The 18,963-nt window shown below is 40.1% G+C and overlaps 1 protein-coding gene across 1 annotated transcript; it reads right to left on the reverse strand.

Moving 5' to 3' along the window:
- Positions 1–9,538: 9,538 nt before the first annotated feature.
- hgh1 (HGH1 cochaperone) lies at positions 9,539–16,105 on the reverse strand. The gene is made up of 10 exons (XM_004547382.3): positions 15,938–16,105; positions 14,643–14,765; positions 14,407–14,545; positions 14,164–14,301; positions 13,899–14,050; positions 12,896–12,996; positions 12,613–12,711; positions 11,280–11,371; positions 11,061–11,183; positions 9,539–10,141 (listed from the first exon to the last, which is right to left on the reverse strand). The coding sequence occupies exons 2-10, from the start codon at positions 14,750–14,752 to the stop codon at positions 9,920–9,922; spliced, it is 1,176 nt and encodes a 391-aa protein (XP_004547439.2). The 5' UTR covers positions 14,753–14,765; positions 15,938–16,105; the 3' UTR covers positions 9,539–9,919.
- Between the last annotated feature and the right edge of the window lie 2,858 nt (positions 16,106–18,963).

Below are 18,963 nucleotides of genomic sequence, written 5' to 3' on the forward strand. Positions count from 1 at the left end.
ATGTGTAAAGATGAAACAAATGTGTAGAGATGTCTTCAAGTGTTCATTTTACGTTGGAGAGTTGGGCTACCTGCTCCTCCTCGTTCCAGTTTTCATGCTACATAACCTCACCCTCCTAACTAAATGCCAAACCCTTACTAGTTTGTCTTTGCTTTTCAAAATGTCCTGGCTCCCGTAGCCTAAAACCTCAGCTTGGTCCTCACACAGATAGCTGTGCAAGTACAAACACACTCACACAGAAGAGCTCAGATGAAGGAGAGCTAGAGGGAGGAGGGGTGAGTTGTTATTCTGGAAGCATGAGCTCAAGCTTCTTCTCTTTAGCCTATGGTGAATGTGTCACAGGGCTGACAATCCTCTCAAACTCACAGAGAAAAACGCAGACACAAAGTTGTCCCAGTCATTTCAGGCTGTTAATGTTAATTTCTTTGAGTCTAACCACCTTAAGCCAGATATTCACAGTTAAAACTAATGATTCATTTTGTGGGGATGTGCTTTTTATCTTCCCAGCGTGAGTAAGACAAACACACAGATTAAACTGAGAGAGTAAGATCAATGTTGGGTAGACAGGAAGAGAAGAGAGCTTCTGTGGTAGTGAGAATAATTGGTGCTGATTGGCTGGTTGCTGTGCTGCTGTGTTGTTATTTCATCCATTTTCTAAATGAACCCTGGTATGTGGATGTGGCTTGTTTCAGCAGATAAAGGACACAGCACCCCCTGCTGGTTGGACCTTTAATGATTTTCATGAGCTTCATGAAGATCTTATAACAACACACAGCTTCTGTCTGAAGAGCAGAGTTTCTAAAATTATTATAAGATAATAATACTGTGATCAGTGAAGAGTGAAAGAGATACAAGCTGAACATCCTAGCTGGGAAATCTAAACTTCTTCTCCAAAGAAAAAAGTCCAGAATAACATCAGCAAAATTAAATATGACAAAAGATTCAAAAAACTGGTTGATGCTCATATCTGCTTTTCAAGTCACACGTCTGACTTAGAGTCCCTGGTCAGGAACTACAGGTCCACAGTCTCCACAATCAAGCCCAACAAGTCCACAGTGCAGTTAAGCAAACAAGTTCAGAACAAGTCTAAATGCTCCAAAATCACAGGTCAAATTGCAGTTATGAGGTTATTAATTCTAATTTAAGGCAAAATCCAAATTCAGGACCATACTTATGTCTCACAGAGTCCTAAATGGCCATATATCAGAGTGGAACACAGGGGTGTAGCTAGGAGTCAGTGATGTCGAGCTGTTAGTTTTATTTTAAGTAATAAATAAGCACGTTGTGCTCATATGCACTCAAGAGGATGCACAACGAAGTAACACACATACTAAAAAAAATAACCCCAAATCACACATTTTAGTAGTTAAATCCAGTTAATATTTACAAAAGGTCACCAGAGACATCCCAACTGGGTTGCTGTTTTAGGTATGCGTGATGTGTTGGCTTAATTTCTTCAATTAATAGCAAAGAAAACGTGACCCAGTCACCTTTAATTTGCTTTAGGCCTGCGGACAGCGTAATAAAGATGCTGCAGCAGCTAAGAGGACAGAAACAGTTCATACTAAAACATCACATTCCGCATGTAAAGTATATAATAAACATACGGTAACTCTGAGACCTGCGCGTAGTGACAATGCGCAGCTAATGTCCAGCTGTGATGAAAGGGTGTCACGTCCCAGCTGACGAGCTCAACAACAACAAAAGCACCAACTAGCATTTAGCGACAAGTCTGGCACGTAGTACATGCACGTGCTCACAGAGTACAACACGCACGTGGAAGTGAAAAAGAAGCCTGTCATTGGCTGACTGGTGCTGGCGGAGCCGCCCACTTTCACGTCGTCACACAATCATGCCGTTTGACGGCCAACGAGAGCTCGCGCTCAGTGTGGACCGAAGGAGATCCACGCTGCTGCTATATGGCAAGCCATTAGCGCCAAATATCGCCCCTTTTCTAACCCGTTTAATTATTCAAAATGCCGAAAAAAACGGCGTTTGTCCCGACAGAACTCACATGGCGCAAGAACGCACCATCCGAGTGGCAGAAAAAAAGGCGTTTTTATTTGTCTCTGAACGCCGCTTTTTACGTCACACGACAGAAAACGCTGTTCAAAGATGCATAAAAACGGCGTTTTTAACGGCGTTCTGTGTCAGCTGTAACAGCGTTTAAAACTGTGTTTTATTGAAATTATGCATTGTTCCCTTATCCAATTTCTTTTAACTCATTTCACCCAATCAAAGAAGAAGTGCAGACCACGCTAATTCATCACAGATTCACCTTGCAGCTAAGTGATTGCCTATTCGGTCCCAGTGCTTGTTACCCACTATGCATTTTGATATGTTTAAAGCATGATCAAACAAGCAATGGCAGTGTTTGTGAACAACAGATAGTGTAACCCTGGGCACACCGCTGTGAAAGAATAACTCTGCAGCAGATACATTGGGCTGCAAGCCGTTAGCGTGTGTTGAGGCATCCTGTGACTTTTTCCACTCTGGTCAGCAGACTGCAAACGCAATCTCCGAGAGCCCTTTTTTAATATCAGGGGACTTTAATTACACATCAGTGGACTTGACACGGCCCACCTTCACCCAGTATGTGACCTGGCCCACACAGATGGTCGGAGGAAAGCGGGGAGGCTCTTAAAGATTCTTTTGATTCTATTGTGGGGGAGGACGTTGACAGCGTTGTGACCTGTGTTGCGGGCTACATTAACTTCTGTGTGGATAACACAGTCTGCTATAACAGAGTATTTTATTCTTGTTGTATAGTATTGTATTATATTTACCTGAGCCTATTGTGTTTTTCCTAATGTTTACTGCTGTTAAACTTGTACTTTTTGCCATGACCTAAAAATCTCTCACGTGCGGGACTAATAAAGGCTTATCTTATTGTTTATTCTGTCCTGTTTTGGTTTATGAGTAATGTAGTATCCTTTCCTTCCTGTATCCTTTGGGGCAACAGACCTTAGTCACACTTTTAGAGAAGTACCTGGTGAGGTGGATTGAGAGGAATATCCATGATGCATGGCAGTTTGTTCACTCACACTTCCTCTCCACCACAGCTTCCCAAGCGCAGCCAATCACAGAGCTTGCTCTCCTGATCCAAGAAGAACACATCAAAGTGCACTGCACTCACCTGAACTGACAGAACATCTGTCATTAACCTTATGGTGCACACACAAGCTTGCTCACAAAAACAGCCTGCCCATCCACTTCTTGTGTACAGCCTCTGTTTTGATCTTCCAGTTCAGCAAATGTATATATGTGGGTGTCCAGGTATTTGTACTCCTCCACCACATCGTATCAGCGAGTTCAGTATCTTATACTTTTGTCAAGATAATGCACACTGCAGCCGATTTGTATCTACAGTTATCAGAAAGAAGCCATAACCAAGTTACATGGATTCTTTTTTTATAACTTCATGTCATACAGGTAAACTAGTTATGTTATGTGCAACGCTGTCATGTGCCACTCTCTGGTTTTATGTTTCAAATTCGTGTAAGACATCCAGAGTACTCTGATGACATTGACAAGGACATCTCCAGTTTACATGGGAAACAATTATTTCATGTTCTTGAGATTACTTATTTACATCACTTTTCAGAAAACGTACATACAGGTCTGATTCAAAACTGCATATCTATTTTTTTTAATGCATGTTGAAAGGGCAAAAATATTCCCGAGATACTGTTAACATTATTAAAATTGAAGGCTATTATACAGTGGTATTACTTTAAACTGAGTAAAACGGTATTTTGATAAAAGTTAAGGTCTCTGTTTGTTTCAGAAAAAGCTGCTTTTATTATTTATTTATTTACATGCCCTCCGCGGACCATCTCTGCACTGCGATGACTGATTAGTGGCTCCCTGCACACTAAGGGCTGCACACAGGGACAAGGCGCACTAGGTTACAATCAGATCTTCCCTGGGCAGAGAGAGGTCATGAACTGTATGCCACTTTTTCATTGGCATACATTAAGTACAATGTTTTATTGCCCACGGTGGGGCAGGTCACATACTGGGTGAAGGTGGGCAGTGTGGAGTCCAGCGAGACATGATTAAAGTCCCCTGATATCAGAAGAAGACCTCTCTGAGATTGCATTTGGAGTCTGCGGACCACAGAGAGTCACAGGCTGCCTCCACGGATGCTAACGGCTAATAGCTCAATGTCTCTGCTGCAGAGTTGTTCTTTCACAGCGATGTGCCCAGGGGTACCACAACTGTCTTTAACAAACACTGCCAGTCCCCCTCCTTTCCTTTCACCGCTGTCTCTTGTCTTGTCCGCCCGCAGCTGGAACCCGGGCAGCCTACTCACAGAGGGAGTACTGCCACTGTGACCGGGTTAGCGTCATTAGCTCTTCAATCATATCAGGGAGCAATCTCACATTTACAGTGATTACAGGAAGGAGAGATGGTGTGTAAGGTGTCCTTCTCGGGAGACATCACCCCCCTCTCTTCCCTCACTGGGGATGTAGGGTCTGTCTGCCGGTAGCGCAGCTGCAGGGCCTAGCGCTAACAGCTGATCCCTAACGTAAACAAAGGAGCCATGTGTCGAGTGTCCAAATACGGGTGAAAAAAGAGGAGACAAAAGAAGAGAAAAGTCAACATAACTAGCACGAAGCGGTAATGCATGATGGCAGAATCTGATTGCTAAGACATAAGTTAAAGGTTAAGAGAAGTAAAGAGGAAAATAAGAAAGAAGCTCAGAAATGAGCAGAGCTGCCATAACAGGTAACACAGTTAACGTTTCAGAAAAAGTATTCTGTCGTTTGTTTGCTTGATCATGCTTTAAACACATCAATATGCATAGTGGGATTATAAGTGAATACTGTGACAAGCACTGGTACTGAATAGGCAATCACTTAGCAGCAAGGTGAATCAGTGATGCATTAGTGTGGTCTGCACTTCCTCTTCTTTGATTGGGTGAAATGAGTTGAAAGTAATTGGATGAGGGAACCATGGGGAGTGCCCTGCATAATTTCAATAAAACGCCGTTTTAAACGCCGTTACAGCTGACACAGAACGTCATTAAAAACGCAGTTTTTATGTGTCTTTGAATGGCGTTTTCTGCCAGTGACGTAAAAAGCGGCTTTCAAAGACAAATAAAAACGCCTTTTTTTCCGCCACTCGGATGGTGCGTTCAAGGCGCCATGTGAGTGGCGGAAAAAAACGGCGTTCTGTCGAGACAAACACCGGGGTTTTTTTTGGCGTTTTAAATAATTAAACAGCGTTTTTTACACCATTTATTAACCAAACGGGTTAGAAAAGGGGCGATATTTGGCGCTAATGGCTTGCCATAATGCTAAACCGAGGAACGCGCAGTGGTGCGTGCATAATGGCAGAATTTGTAGAGTAACGTTTGGTTGCAGTGAGTGAAGATACCTGTGAATCGATGTGTTTTAATGGAGGACAGACACGACTTTAAAAAGTTATTTAATGGTCAGATTCGGTGAGAACTGAAATGAGAAATGATGGGTGTGGAAGGCAGGCCACACGGAATTTATGATCACTGGAATTGTCACTCAGAAAGAGATAAACGATGATTATCAGACAGAAAAGCGGCTGAAATATAAGTTTTATTAGTTACAGTTTGTTGGAAAATAAATTATGGAAATGTGCATATATGCATAAGACTATAAAACATACTTCAGCTTCCATTTATGTATTTTTTATTGGGCACTATGCCGAAAGGGGATAAAAATTATATGCTTTCCTATTCAATGCAAAGAAAGCAATCTCACTATTCTTAAAGTTGTGTTGTGTTTATGTTTATATGATGAAATTTCAATCAAATAAAGTGTAAAATATATTTGTCCTTTGATGACTGATTTAATCTGAAGGGTTTTTAAGGTTGCATGTTTTCTTCTCAACATTTTTAACTCATCTGACTCTAACACACTTTATAATCCACGTTTAGGTTTGCTAGGATAATTCTCGCCATCTTATTTAAAAGGGAAAATGTATATTCATCATTAATTAACATGAGCGCTTTAAGTCATCATGTAAATATGCCAGATTGAGCCGCACAGGCTAATTTTCATCTGTCGTCACTGGCAGGTTAATGGCATAAATTAAATTAATCAACAACACCAAACATTCAGAGACATGTGAGCATGATTAAAAGACAAACACATGTAAAGTAAACACATACCCATGTTACTTATTAAAAGTCAAACATTATAATTACTAATAAAAACACATTAGAATTGAGGACCTTTAGTGACACTTTAAATCACAGCATGTTTGATTATCCAGTAATGACTGTGTTACAGATTAAGAGAAAGAACTAAAGAATGTTACGTTCCTTATTCCTGTGTATTTTATTCATCATCATGATGTCAGTAAAAACCACCACGGATGGGATTTTCCATTAGAAAAAAGTCGGGGTCTCCCCAGCTTGTTTGTGTTTTTCCAAACCTACTCTCCCTTAATGAAGGAGCAGAGGGGCAGAAACTCTGACCCTCTGTCCCAATTCAGCAGCAACCTACCATAAACAGTACGCAGCAGTGTCATTAATCTCAGCCTGCAGAACTCCTCACAGTAGTAGGCTATATTACACTCATTCACCAACTATATCATGTTTTTAAGGATAAGTTCTTAATTTCTAGTCTATGTGACACAAAACATCCAGATGAGTGGAAGGGACTCACTGGGTTTGGTCTTTACCTCACGACTCCTCTGGGCTGGGTGTTGGTTTCAGGATACAAATAGTTCATCTGATATCAACAGGGTAGGAACTGACGTAGTCCCTGAGGACAGGAAGATAAAGTTACAGGCATGTGGACAGAGCGTGTCACACCCCAAAGAAAACTATTTGTGTTAATCAAGTCACCCGTTTGAAAACGGTGTGTAACTCCTGGCAGTTTAAATAGTTCGCTGTGTCAGTCAGTGCAGGACGATTAGAAAACAGAATAAGAAGAGGTCATTGTGAGATTTGAGAAGTTTGGGTTAAGAAGATGATCCGTATGCCTCAAAGATATTGCAGAGAGCTGGGTTTGAATCTGCCCCGAGTCTATTTACTGCCTGTCTTACACCAGTTTTTCTCCCAGGATTCCTGTCTTCTCTCCGCTGTCCTATCACAATAAGAATCACATTCTAATAAGGTGAAAAAACATTGAATCTCATTTTTTTTTAGATGCCAACAAGCTGCATTTCATTGCAAAATAAATGGATACGCTGGTTAAAGCAGATGACAAGAAGCCTCATACTGGAAGGAATAACATATATCCTAAGGGACAAACGGAAAACTTTGTAAAAGATTTGGATTTTGCCGTTCAGTCAGAATATTCTGCATTTAGTTGGTTTTATCCTCTGATCCGACGCGGTGGCTTCGTTTGAAGTGTTTTTGAAGCATGTGAAACGGAAAGCTCTGAGGATCCGTTCTCTTTGTTTTTGTTGTCTCTGGAAATCTTTTCTTACTTTTTCCTGAATAAATAATCACTGCAGCATGAGACACAGTCATGTTTTGAAGACTTAGCTGGGGAAGTGACAGATTTTTGTTTCTGTTCTCTTTTTTTTTTTTTTTTTTTTTTAAACATAAGGTTAAGAAAGGAAGGATGGGTGACTTCCTCCTGAGGTTACTGAATGTTTCTTCTCTCTGTGAGTTAATAAATGACTCCTTTCTGTGTGAAACAGTTATGTATGTGCTGTTTGGCCTCAAGCTTGTCAAGGTGGAAAAACTAACACAGACGCTGATGAAGGAACACATGGTCAGATCACACACAGGCACATACTGTTTAACCTCGCGAGCATCTTGTAATTTCCGCTCATTCTAACTTAAACACATTCACAGGATCTCTGTTGGCAAACATTAATCTAATCTTGACATTAATCTGTGGCCCTAAACTGAAACAAAACTCATTTTGAGACCGTCAAAGATGTTCCCATTAAAGTTTAAATGACCTGGTCATATGTGAAAAACCACACATTAAAGCATGTTCAGGTTCAGCGTATGGCTTCATTTTCCTGTAGTTTTTAACAGTTGGTGAGGTGGAATCTCTTAACTCCAGCTCTATGTGTTAACACTAAGGAGCTATGATGTTGATTACAGCTAAGAACAGCCCCTTTGTTCTTGTTTTGTGCTGTTTTACACGTAGCGTGACATGAATCGTGGATGGTTTATCTCTCAGGCTCATAAAATGTTACTGAGATCCACTCTGATCCCTTCAAAGGGTTTTAACCCAAACAGAAACAGGTCAGAGTATACGCACTCACCCACAGTTTATGCTGTTTTTCTTCCTGTTTTTTATCTGATGTGTCTCAACCAAATTCCCGTTACTATTGAAATTACTGCGGCTATATCCTCTTTATGTTTTCACAAGAAGCCAATACACTATCGAGAGACCGAATATATCAAACTAATAAATAAATAGAGGCTACAAAATACAAGAGTTAGGACGTGATTTTACACCCATCCATCCATCTTCTGCTGGTTCTTACTTTGAGTGTTTTTCTTTCTTAAGTTGGACATTGCTTAAATTTCTGTCTGTTTATTTTCAAGGTAAAAATAAACTTCTGCAGAAGCACACGGAGGGATTTTAGTGGTTTTGGATCCAAGTCACTGTGGAGGAATGACAGAAGCTGTACGTCATAGGTGTCAAACTCTGGCCCGCGGGCCAAATTTGGCCCGCAGCCTAATTACATTTGGCCCGCGAAGCCATACCAAATGACTATTAGAGCTGGCCTACTGGTATTATACAGCTAATATATATATTGTTTAGTATTAAGCTTTGCTTGTTCCATATTCAGTTTTTCAGCAAAACGTGTTCGAGTCTATAAGAAAAGATTCATTCTTAAATCTGGAGGAAGATTTTTTTTTCAATAAATATTAATGTTAGCCCGCGACTTTGTTCCAGATTTGAATTTTGGCCCACTGTGCATTTGAGTTTGACACCCCTGCTGTACGTGTTCTGACACCCTCTGCTGGTCATTCATTAACATTAAAAAAAAGAAAAGCCTCTGAGGGGAAATGGCTGTTTATCTCAAGCTAGTGAGGATGAATAGATCTTTTTATAAAGACTTTTTCTTATGAATAAATAAAGAGGAAACCAGAATAAAAAGGTTATAAACATGTCTGTTGGATTTGTATTACAACAGGAAGTGAAGCAGCCGCATTTCAACAGACTGTCATTTACTTTAACGGTGTGACTTTATGTGCAAATAAAAGCAATAAAATCATTTTGTTAAAGCGTTTAAATTGCCAGTTTTGGCAGCACAGGATTGGACCGCCAGGGCCTCCACCTCTGACCACCGGTCAATCAATGATAGCCCAAGTCCCTTTGGCCTTGCCTGCTGGTGCAGGCCACACAGGAAGGCAGGCCCATGTGGTTCTTTGGGGCTGGATGGGGCCACAGGAACTCCATCCTTATAAACAAATTCACTGTCCAGGTCCTACCTACTGAACTTTGTTTCAAAGTCTGGTCATTTCAAACAAAGCCTGTAATTTTCTCATAAATACTGATGAACGTCTTTGATGTCATAGTGTGGTTGTGAGAAATTTTACAAAGTGTTAGCAATAAAACCAACAGCCACTCTAGTGTAAAAGTTATGATGGCGTACATTTATTTGAACACGTCTCCTTTCTTGGAGCACTCTTTTCAATCTTCTCATCACTTTTTATAAAGCAGAGAGAAAATAAATCAAGTTTAATACACATGAAACACATGAAAATGACTCGATGTTTAAAGAGATTCTTGTACTGTCGTCAGATCAGATTCAAGCTTTTTCCCCTCATGTTCTTTGTGGTTTAATCAGCAAAATAAGCTGATCAGCTTCACTGATGCGGTAAAAGAGTAATTTCTCTTCCACTGTCCTCAGCACCGACTCCACGTGACTGCGCAGCATCTCTTTCCTGTTACACCTGAGTCAGCCACATTAAAGCAGTGCTTCTATCTGAATGACAAAAAGCCTAAAATAGATTTCACTTTATCAGTCCACTCTCCTGTTCTCTGTCTGTCTGCTCAGAATCACTCTTCTTCTTTTTCTCGGCCTCCTCTTCTGCTTGTTTCCTCTTCTCCTCCTCTTTCTCCAGCTCTTCCTGCTCTTTGGCATCGGCCTCCTTTAGTTTCTCCTCCACATCCTGAGGGATTTCTACCTCCATCAGGTTCTCCATGCCCTCCTCCGGCTCATCTCCTATCAGCACCTGGGTGAGTTAAGATACAATCGCATTACACCTTCACATTCGAGGCCCCCCTTTACTTACATGACATGAATAAAGAAAAGCACATCACTGACTTCCTGCTTTGAAACAACACAGGAACAAGAATAGAATAGGTTTGGTTTTTATTCATAAGTCCAAAACTATAATTAATAAATGTTTACTATTACATTTTTACTGACTTTTAGTTATTCTGAGAGCTATAAAGTTCAACACAGCCAGGGTTGACATGTATCACGAATGTGACTATTAGCTGTATTTATTAAGCCAAATTTTCTATTTCAGGCTCCGAGCATGTTGAAATAAAAATGGGCAATTCACAGCTCATCCTTCCACACAAAATGATCCCTATGAGTGTCATCTACTCCAATCAGATGATGATAAAATGCAGATTAAAAGTCTATAAAGAACATAAATAATATAAGTAAAATCAGCACTCTCACAAAAGAGACAAAAGGTTACCGTCTCGTAGGCTAATAAAGATCAAAGCATATCAGTTGTGTTGACTGGACAGCTATTCTTGGTGTGTTAGTCGCAGCAGACTAGAATCACGAATGACAACATTTATACATTTTCTGCATTAATAAATGCAAATTCCTGTGACACACACACACACACACACACACACACACACACACACACACACACACACACACACACACACACACACACACACACACACACACATTCAGTATTTAGTAAGGTACTAAAACCCTGATCATAAACTGCTCCCAACAGGGTTTGGTTCAGCACAAGTTACCGTGGTTATTTAGGTAAAAAGAGAGCCACCTCTGTGACATAGGACACCCCAACTTTAAGCCCACTTTAATCTTGCTTCACAGTGTGCCCCTCAGGTGTTAGTTTTCCAGTTTAGACAATAACCAAACATCTAGATTTTTCCTACCTGGACCAGTTTCTCACAGGCCGCTGTAACGTGGGCGTCCTTCTCCCAGCGGTGGAACTCTCTCATGATTGGATAAACATTCTTCTCTTTCAGCATCTGCCGGCCGGCTTTAGTTGCAGTCAGCTACATAGAGAGACAAGCAGTGAGGAGCTTGACATAAAAACATAATTACCTAATCTGTGTGCGTGTGTTTGTTTCCGAATGTTTGTGGTTTTGTACCAGTAAGAGCGTTTCCAGGAGCATCTTTCGGATGTCTGGGTCTTCCTCTCGCTTCTTGTCCTCGGGGAGGTACTGCAGGTCGACAGGCAGGCCTGGACCGTAAATTAGGTTCTGTTAGAGTCTCAACTAGCAGTAAATGGATTTAATAAAATAATAGTCTCTTAGTCCTTCTTTCTCAATATTATATGATGCTGTCTGTGGCTCTCAGCTCATTATATTCCCAGACTCTAATCATACTTGAGGGGTTAAACCATCATGACAATCTCACTGATGCAGGGATTATGCACGGCTGAGAATGCAGAAAGTTGCAGACACCAAGGATAAGTAGTGCTATTTATTAAAGTCCACTTCAAGATACACGGTGCATTGTTATGTCTCTTCACAGGATGGCACACAGCAGATGCCCACACAAAAAAAAAAAGATTCACATCCCATGGACCCAAGGGGACCCTAGAATACTCACAGTATGTAAACTGTAAAACTTTTACCTTTCATGTCTCTGGGTCATCCTTCCAACACTTATTTATCATTTTAGTCAAGTCTAAGCACTGCATGGTGAAGTCCAATTTATTTAGAGCCATCTGGATGTTAGCTTTTTGCAAGGAAAGAGTCTTTTTTTCATCAGCATGTGTGGAGCTGGTTTCAGACCAGAAACCACCTGTGAAGCTGCTGTGTGGTATTTTGCACCAGTGTGTTAGCACTGTGTTGAGTGTTGAGCTGCAGCAGAAGCTCAAACCCAGTAATCAGGTTATAACAATAACGGCAACAAAAATATCAAACCTGTGCCACTAGCAGATAAACAACATTGGCAACTTCATGAGTGAGCGATTTTCACATTTTGGCTATTAAATTAATTAAACATCTTGTCACATATCAATCTCACGTCATGTTTTTGGTAGCGTCTCTTTTTCAGTAGTGAATGTTCCAGTTACTTCTCATTTTTTAAACTAAAAGTGGAGAGGATCACTGCCCTGCATGTCAGTATCTTCTTTTAATTGTTCTTTTTCTATATAATTTACCCAGGAAGTTTAAATTTATTATTTAAAACCTTTCCGTATCCCTGGTTTTAATAAAAACTATATAAATAAACTTAATTAAAAATTGTATTATTCTTATTCATATAGCAGGTTGTGTAATTGAGTCAAAATAATCTGCAAATTGTGTGTTTACAGAAATGGAACATGCAACCAAGTTTGACAGAGTGGCTTTCTTATGCAGTGTTAATTTATTTTGGATAAAACTGGAGTTTGATGCCAACGAGGAAACAAGGTAGATCAGACTGAAATATGAAATATTACTGATATAAAGTGATATTACTGATATAAACACACACCTTCATTTTCCTCCTCTGTCAGCTCCTCTGGACCGGCCAGCGGCAGCAGGAGGAAAGGCAGGATATCCACAGCATCGCTTAGCAACCACTCGTGATGAGCTGCAGAGTGAACAGAGGTTTGAGGTATAACAAATCTGGTGTTGTGGAGGCGACATCACTGAGGTTAAACTCTAACCCTAAACCAGAAATCTGAACCTCCACTGTAAAAAATGTGGCCGAGGCTCCAATTAACTCTTTTTATCTACGGTGACTTTAGCCTAAACTTCAATAATGTGTGTCTCACCGTGGTCAAAGCAACAGTTGCGCAGGGTGCCTATGACTCCGCCCCTCCTCACCACAGATGACTGGTACTGAGTGAAGGGCAGCAACCTCTGGACTACACACCTGAAACACACCCAAACATCATTAGTGCATGCTGCAGGGTCAAAGCATGGCAGTGTGTAATTTTAAGAGAATTGACTGTGAACATGCACCTCCAGTCATGAACCACATTTTGCCAGTAATTTAACTTCCAGCAAGCCTCAGCATGTGAAAGCTCCTCTCAAAGATCTAAGATGTTGTCGGTATAACAAGTGCAAATCAGAAAGCAAAGCTTGTCCCAGGTCAGCGTTATTCTCGGGTCAGAACGCCTCTTCTGTAAACATTTAGTCCCCTGTGGGGCAATGCAGGAGGTTCTTGAAGCTCTCCTTGACTTCATTTTACTTTTGGACATGTAGGTGGAAAAATTGTACTTACAGTTTTAATAAAACTGGGTCCTTATCTACACATACACACCTATTCTTTTAAACCAGATTATCCTGCTTTGTTCTCCAAAAACAGAGCATGTCAGTGTTATAAAGCAGGGTGCCTAACTCATTTTAGCTCATGGGCAAAAGAAGTCTCTCAAGCACGCCAGAGAACTACAACTAACGCCCGATGACCTGGTAAAAAGTGTTCTCCTTTCTTTTAATGTAAAGATATTTAAGCACATTTTCCTGACCATCAATTTATAAAACTGATGAGAAGCATCCTCAGACGTGTTTAGAAACAAAAGTGTAATTTTAACAATATGTCCCAGTCGAATCAGTCGAATGTCAATACAAACAAGATGACGCAGCAAGAGCAATTTGTGTGTCACAGGCAGGAGGATGGAGGAAAGAGGAGACGAGGATATCAGCCGAGTCAACTGTTTTCCAAAGGGTGATATTTCAGTGACCTAAAAGGCTAATATTCAGAGAAAAAGCTGTGTATGATCGAGTCTCCCCAACTCTGTCTCTGAGCTCTTGACCAGCAGTGAAGTCAGTCACCTGTCCTTGTCCATCAAGTAGTTTCTGGCCTCAGGCAGCTGCGTCAGGTTGGACAGCAGAGGACCCAGGTAGTGCAGTTTAGCGTTCTTATTGTAACCTTCAGTACAGAAGATCTGAACAAGCTGTGCCATACCGACGTCCTCCTGCAGCACCTGAAACAGAAACAGTTTGTCTCTCATTATCCATGAGGAGGAGATTAACATGACGGTAAAGCTAGAATGATTATGAATTCAGTCCTAAAATGAAGCGCTCTGACTGGACGCACCTTGAATAAAATCTTGCAGGTTTTCTCGTGTCGCGTCAGATTTGACAGGATGGTGCAGATCTGATCGGAGAACAGGTACTCGGGGTCCAGAAGGTTCTTAAACAACACGGGGACAACTTTGACATCTTTCACCAAAACCTGAGGGACACACAACAACCAGCAAACGCCCGTTACATGTTTGTTTTAGAAAAGGAAATAAAGTGAACACACAAAGTTTTCAAGGGCTGCGCTCGAGTCCACTACCTGATGAAGAGTCTCATCGGCTGACAGGTTGATAAAGATGTGGTAGCAGTCCTTCACTATGGCAATGGAAGGGTCAGAGGTCAGGGCAAACAGGGCAGCAATTAGATCAGGTTTAGAGTGGAGAAAGCGGCAGCCATCCCTGACATCAAACACAGGGGAAAAAGAAAGTAAAAAGATGGAAATATGTACATATTTACTACATTTATGGCAGAAGTCACTTTAAATAATCCTCCCACCTGTTTCCAGACAGTCCCAGGATGTACTCAGTGGCCTGACCTTTGACATCTGGACGTGTGCTGGGAGTCAGGAAGGAAAGCAGCTCTGCAACCTCAGAATCACTCAGCATCTTCAAACAGTGTCTGATCAACAGAAACAAAACCTTAACCACACATACAGCTCTAAACTCAGGTCAGTAACATGATTGGGAATAAAAATGAGCACGTTAAAGAGACAGAGTTTCTCAGAACTAAAGATGATCATCAGTCTGCAAAAACTGCATCTACTAACTGTGGCTCAATTTCAAAAATAATGTTCTTAAGTATGACATTGAAAGGACTGCGAATATCTCATCATCTGCAGCACATAATATCTTTTCAACTATTCAAGGAATCTGGAGAAGGCTCTGTGCACAACACTGTGATCTTCAGGCCCTGAGGCTGCACTGCATTAAAAACAGACCTGATTCTGCCATAAAAATTGCTGCATGGACTCAGGAACACTTCCAGTTCACTTCCAAATTATTATCTGTGAACACAGCTCATTGTTTCAGACACAAATGTAGGTTAAAGCTCCATCATGCAAAGAAGAAACCATATGTGAACATGATCCAGAAACACTGCCGTCTTCTCTGAGCCAAAGCTTAAAAGTGACTGAAGAGAAGTGGAAAACTGTGGCCAGACAAATCAAAATTTGAAATTTCTTTTTGAAAAACATGGACACTGCATCCAAAATACTAAGGAAACTGTGGAAGTGCATTAGTTCCAGCAGCTGACACATCTGGAAAGGCACCATCAATGCTAAAAGGTATATACACATTTAAAAACCACAGGCATGTTTTTCAGAGAAGAGCTTGTACATCTCACAAAGACAATGCTTATCATGAAATCATGGCATATCATGAAACACAAAATGATGACAAGCAGACCCAGGATGATTGAACAGCTAGAATCAGGCAACAATGGGAGGAAAATCCTCTCTAGAAAGTCCAGCAGCGACAAAACGAGATAATAGTTTTATTTAAAATGGACATTTTTCCAGTTTAAAGATCTGTTCTCTGGGTTCAAAGCTGAATTAAATCTGGGTTTCTGAAACTCTGGAAATTACTGCACACTGTTTTATTTACATTTAGAACAGTTAAAATTATTCCGGTAATGGATTTGTTAGGAATTACTTAGTAATAAGACACATTTCGAGTAGTACAGCGCTAAACACTTTAGAAAGTCTACTGTCTTTTGTACACACAGGAGCCTTTCAGCACAGCCTTGTCAGATGCTGTGAAACCTCAGCGTGTCTCCTCTTGCTCTTATCTTACCTTTAACTCTCTAAAGAGGAGGCTTTCATGTCGCTTTATACTTCTTTTTGTTCCTCTTCTTGTTTTATTCCTCTAACATCAGATGTCATGTGTAATAAACAGAAACAGCTCAGGAACATGTGGACACCACAGCCGATCTTTGTTCTTCTTCTAACCGTTTTCAGCAGCTTTAAATCCCCCTGCTGGGATTTACCGCCCCCTGGTGTTCACTACATGAGCTGCCACAAATTTTACTTCAATTCCTTCATGCAGGAAACTGGAGGGCCACGAGTGCCAACATTAAATACATGATTAAATATTTAATTAAATGTCTGATTAAAAAAAAGGAATGAATACATAATTTTTTGAATGTTGTGCATGAAAAATGTATGGAATTTTATTTAAATATGGAATATTTAGATAATAATTTCCAATTGTAATTAGTTAATGACACGTTTAATTACTAATTTAGTATTTATTTCATTTTAGCACTTATGTTCGTCCATATATTTCTACCTGCCTGCCTTGAACCTTAATTATTTCTTATGTAAAGAAAAAAAAATCTCACAACCTATGACATGAAATAGTAACGAAGCGGTTTATAAATTAATTTTAAAATAAAAAAATAATTTAAACAGTTTATTAATTATGTCATCCATAGAAAAAAAAAGCAGAAAAATTACAAAAACAACATCAAACAGTCAACAGGTGCAAAAGTTCATGTTTAATTTGGATAGGAGTGGGAACATTAATTTGACAGAGTGTCTAGGGCACAGGTGTCAAACTCCAGGCCTCGAGGGCCGGTGTCCTGCAGGTTTTAGATGTGTCCTTGATGCAACACAGCTGATTTAAATGTCTAAATTACCTCCTCAACATGTCTTGAAGTTCTCCAGAGGCCTGGTAATGAACTAATCATTTGATTCAGGTGTGTAGACCCAGGGTGACATCTAAAACCTGCAGGACACCGGCCCTCGAGACCTGGAGTTCGACATCCCTGGTCTAGGGGGTCCTACCCTTAATAGTTTAGGACATTTTCAACTACATTACCTGCAAATGTACAAAATATATGAAAACTATATATCATTTTCTTTATTAAAAAAAAAACAAAAAACAAAAACTTCATTTCTATAGTATTGTTTCCACTATCAGTTAATGAAATAAAATTTTTGAATAAAACAACAGAATTTTAACCATTTAAATATCATCTAAGACTTATCACAAGAAGCGCTGATTATTTATTAAGTTGTGTTATTAATTATTTAGATCTTTGAAGTAAGCATGCTCTTTCAGAAAACACTGACACACAGATGAAATACTCACCTGTGTTTCTGTCCTGTGTGTAAAGAAAATCTCATGCACTGACCTTCTGTTGAGCCACTTCACCTCTAATATGAGTTAAACTCGTGACTTAAACTTTAAGTCTTGCACTGGTAATAAACTGCAAATTAACCATGGATGTAAAAAAAAAAAAAGATGGCTCTATGATCTGACTTATAACTTATTATTTCTATTTGATGGCTGAATTAAATGTTAAAAGTTTGCAGAATTAAGTTTGTCAGCCAGCAGTGCTATAAAATTACCTTTTGATTGTAAATAGTTCAGCGGGATTGAAATTCAGTGACTGTTCTGGCCACTGTAACAGAAATCCGGCTGACAGCTTCTTCCCTGAATAGCTCCTGCGCAGTTCTGGGGTGTCCTTTGGCTTGTTGTCCGGTTCAGGTAGGAAACTTTCTCCAGCCGAGCCATCACTTTGAGCGATAATTGACCGATTTGTGATCAAGATCTGTTTTACTAATTTGCCAGCATCGAAGCTCCTCAGACCATCACATTTCTCCTGCACGCGTGGCAGCTCAGCATCTCACATGTTTGTTTTTCGTCCAAACACCTGAAATTTAGTTATCTCTCCCTTTTTCTTCTCTGTCCAGTGTCTGCTCTCAAATTTTCCCTTTAATCAGCCACTTTATGACATGTATTCAATGTGTAGTTGAAGTCTTTACACTGAAAGGAACAATTAGGATGTGTATTTTATAGGTTATTACCTCCAAGAAGGTTGTGCTTTTGGTAGCGTTTGCATGCTTGAGTGTGTCATTCTCTATGTAAACCCAATAACTTGAAAACCTTCATGTTCAACAACAGTTTCAATGTTCGAGACAGCTAAAGATAAAACTGCGCTGTAAGTGGTCCACAGTGTAAAATTATTCTAACAACCCTGATCTAAAAGTTAAACCCATTGACTAAAGGATTACGTGAGTTGTGTATAATCTATACTTCCACACTTGGAGGGGAGACCTGCTCTGTGTTTTTCCTCTCCTTCCTTTGGAAACACCTCCTCCAGCTTTTCACCTGAAGTGCTCTTTTAAAGGCTGAGATGAGCCTGTGAATAACACATCTGTGCCAGAATTTAATCCAAACTTGAAAGGAAAATTCATAGAAAGCATTATTACCTCTGAAAGCATTCTTAGAATTTGCTTCCTTGGAGCTGCTATTGGTTCTGGGAAGCTTTGTGAACGCCGGGCCCGGACTTCTTCCTCTGTTGCACTGTGGCCTCCCACTTCTTTGTATTCTGGTCAGGACCAGTCTGGGCTGTTCTGTTAAAGTGAGTCATAAACCCTGTTGTACTAATGTTTAATTTTTTCAAGATTTCCTGTTTGAATTATCTTCAATTATTTCAGTTTCCAATGACCTTAGGAATACCGTGAGAACAATTAAAGACTTTGGCTCAGTCTCTTCTGCAAAACAGATTATCTTACTAGTAAACCTGAGAATCAAAGTTAAATATTTTTAGAAGAAGAATACTCTGATGCATTCAAAAGTAAGATGGATTTGTCCATCTTGAGACTAAAATCAAGCCCACATTGGCTCCAGACACAAATTTACTGCCTCTTTAATCAGCAGAACATTTCTGGATATGAGACTTTCTGATGATGATTTAACACAGTAAAAAAAAAAAAAAAAAAAAATCCCAGAGTAGAAATAGGGAAGTAATGGCGGCTCAAAATAGATGTTATGTTTTTGTGCTCTTCTTTGTAAGAACAGCAACGTTTCTG

This window comes from Maylandia zebra, linkage group LG5 (assembly GCF_041146795.1).
Source record: "Maylandia zebra isolate NMK-2024a linkage group LG5, Mzebra_GT3a, whole genome shotgun sequence".
NCBI classification, from domain to species: domain Eukaryota; kingdom Metazoa; phylum Chordata; class Actinopteri; order Cichliformes; family Cichlidae; genus Maylandia; species Maylandia zebra.

Bases quoted from the DNA above. Each gene is read 5' to 3' on its own strand.
- hgh1 (XM_004547382.3), bottom strand. From the start codon at position 14,752: ATGCTGAGTGATTCTGAGGTTGCAGAGCTGCTTTCCTTCCTGACTCCC. The intron at 12,997-13,898 runs GTGACTGACTTC...GGTGTGTTTCAG, and splicing joins TACTTGATGGACAAGGACAG to GTGTGTAGTCCAGAGGTTGC. The intron at 11,372-12,612 runs GTGTGTGTTTAT...TTTACGGTCCAG, and splicing joins GACAGAGGAGGAAAATGAAG to GCCTGCCTGTCGACCTGCAG.